Below are 3,087 nucleotides of genomic sequence, written 5' to 3'. Positions count from 1 at the left end.
CCCAGACCATGAGTCATCATTTTTGAAGTGCAAGAAGGTCTGAAACATTTCGTAGGGAAGTCTCATCATCTGTGCATAGACTTTGGAATTCCTGACTGTTGAAATATGCACCCCCTTCCTTAAGGCAAGGCATTCGTGAAGAGATGGATCTCTGGATGAGGTGGTAGCAAAGAAACCCATATCTTAGTATTGTCCCGTTCTAACAACCTCTCAAGATCAAAGCAAACTGAGAAACCAGTGTATCGATTTTTATGATCCCTTAATCACATAAAGACCAGTGACAGGATCTCTTGTGAGCTTGTCCTAAAAGCATGATGGATTCAAGTGATGCCCACATTTCCAAAAGAGAAAGAACCATTTGTACAGTGGGAGAAGGAGAGGTGTGTAACAGTGGAGCTTCCTGTTCCATAGCATTGAGCTGGATGGGAGTTGGCTGAGCCCGACTGGGATACGTGATGAAAAAATACCCAGACTGATGACATACTGAATTGGAGCAACAATAGATGAATGAAAGTGAAGCCTGCCTAGGTTGTTTCTGAAAGTAGAATCCAGGTGTAACGTTCTGACATTTGACAAGATGGTGCCAGCAGTAACCAGTCATCTGTGAACTAATGTGTGTACAGGGCTAGGGAATGGAGGTTACGAGAAAACATTTGTATGATTCAACAGAATCCATGTGGTGCCAATGCTAGTCTGAAGGTAAAAACCATGAACTGCAGTACCTGCTCCTTGTGCACAAAAATCTCCAATAGTGACAGGACACCAGGTAGGAGCTGATTAAATCAAACTTGGCATCCACAATCCTAATATAATATGTCAACTCAGAGTGAAAAATGAGTCACTTGTGAACTTTGGAGATTGTAAGAATTGATATAGACAAGAAAAATCAATGACTGGATGTCAATCTTCTGTCTTCTTGGGCCCAACAAACAGATGGAAATAAAACCCCGGAAGAACTGGCATGACTCTCTATCTCCAGATCAATCATACTCTGATATCCAGAACTAAGTTTCAAAATCTGAGGATATTCTGGAAACAGAAACCCTACAGGTTGGGTGGATAATGGTGGGAAAGATGTGAACTTACTGACCAATTCTGACTCAACGACCTATAGTGCCCATGGATCCGTGGTTAAGGTTTACCACACTTCCAGAAATTGTCAGAGACGAGCTCCCACAGACCCTGGAGGTATACAATAATTACTGACAATGCTGATGGTATTCCAACCATGCAGAAAAACCCTTGGATATGGATAAAAGCTGTTCTGGGTGTCCATGGACCAAGGGGCTGATGTCAGGGGTTGGGAACTATGACCCCCCTGTATGAGCTGATGAAAATCGAGACATCAACGACAACAGGGGTGAATGTAGAAGCCAAAAATCAAACCAATGTGCATGCTAACAATGGGTCCAGCTTGTCATTAATGGACTTGGTGATCCTGAGAGTGTTCCAACAAAGTTTAGTTTTAGGAAAACAACACATTGGTCTTTAGAGCTGTAAATTCGTAGAGTTACTGCTGTCCCATCAAGGGGCATTGATCTATTCATGTTAACTATAGAGTCCACTCTAGAACCCCTAATTCCTAGGAGAGAATGTATTATTTTATAGTCAGAATATGATTCCACTGGAGCTGTTTAGCTAAGTCACGTAGTTCTGACAATCATGACAGATAAGGCATAGCTGTCCCTTTAGGTAACTGAGCAGTAAACATCCCTGCATGAACCACAATGTCAGTGGATGGAGGGAAAACTAAGTATTCACTCCCATACCTTTCAGCCATCAAGTAAGATGCAGGCTCAAAAGCAACTTGGGGAAAGACTCAAAACATCATACACTCGATGGACCAACTGAAGAAAACTAGCCTGAGGCAGCTTATCCCAAAGTGGTTTCCTCAGAAGCCAACAAAATAATAGAAAATGCAGGAAAAAGTGAATCTAAATTTTCTCCAGAATGTCCAGTAGGAGTTTAAAAGATTGGAGTAAGTGAGAAAAAAATCAGAATAATGTCTAGACAGGCAAAATAAAAAACCCTGGCAGTAGAGTAATAGCTGTAGTGTGAGAGAAGATATGATTTAGTAAAATACCATAAAGACCTAGTCTATTCTGGAGGATGAATCTGGACTTATAAAAAACAAAAAAGATTGTTTTCATACTACAAGAATAATTAATGAATTATTGGAAAATATAAATATTTACAGGTCACATGGTACTGAGAAGTAAACAGATTTATCTTTGAAGTATCATTCTTTCCCTACCTAGAATTTAATTAACAGTTAACAATGTACAATAAGTTATAAAGTGAATATTAATGCTTTTTGAATTTTTTTTTTCACAGTAAAATCACTGTAGCTGTAAAGCTTGTTTTTATAAAACCAACTCACTACTAAAAAATGTTTGCTAGCTTACCTTGCCTATTTCCTCTCCAACAAAAGCCTTTATTATCAGACTAAATGCAATCCCTGCATTCACTTTGCAATTCAATGTGGTTAGATCTAAAGTCAAATAAAATATATCAAACTACAGTACAACTCTATTCTATCCCAACTAAAATGAGATTTGAAATGGGTATTTATATCTAAAAAATAAAAAAACTGAACTACATACAAATTATGTATTACCTGATACTTCAGATTTGTGTATAACCTCAATACATTAGTATTACTTGTGTATACTCTGCAAGTATAAAACAAAGTAATAGTGGGTGGGTGTTCTTGAAACAATACTTAAGACTTTCTATCTTAATGGCTTGTTTTTGTTTTTTTGTTGTTTTTTTTTATTACGTGCAAAGCTACACGAGGGTCATCTGCATTAGCCGTCCTTAATGTAGCAGTGTAAGACTAGAGGGAAAGCAGCTAGTCAACACCACCCATAGACAACTTTTGGGCTACTCTTTTACCAACGAATAGTGGGATTGACCATCACATTATAATGCCCCCACGGCTGAAAGGGCGAGCATGTTTGTTGTAACGGGGATTCGAACCCGGGACCCTCAGATTGGGAGTCGCCATCTCAATGGCTAAGGCTGCTAAAATATTGATAATAACAAAAAAGTTAATTTTCCAATTGTTATACAAAATTCATCCATTTC

At 38.6% G+C, this 3,087-nt stretch overlaps 1 protein-coding gene across 2 annotated transcripts in view; it reads right to left on the bottom strand.

Moving 5' to 3' along the window:
* Positions 1 to 3,087, bottom strand: part of LOC106471143 (thyroid adenoma-associated protein homolog) — a 239,364-nt gene that overhangs the window by 193,767 nt on the left and 42,510 nt on the right. For both annotated transcript variants that reach the window (XM_022400635.1, XM_022400640.1), the window contains one exon: positions 2,406 to 2,491. In XM_022400635.1, coding sequence (XP_022256343.1) covers positions 2,406 to 2,491 — 86 coding nt within the window. The remainder of the gene's footprint in view (positions 1 to 2,405; positions 2,492 to 3,087) is intronic.

Source organism: Limulus polyphemus, unplaced genomic scaffold (assembly GCF_000517525.1).
Source record: "Limulus polyphemus unplaced genomic scaffold, Limulus_polyphemus-2.1.2 Scaffold110, whole genome shotgun sequence".
NCBI lineage: Eukaryota > Metazoa > Arthropoda > Merostomata > Xiphosura > Limulidae > Limulus > Limulus polyphemus.
The sequence above is the reverse complement of the archived record's forward strand: the minus strand, read 5'-3'. Positions and strand labels throughout refer to the sequence as shown.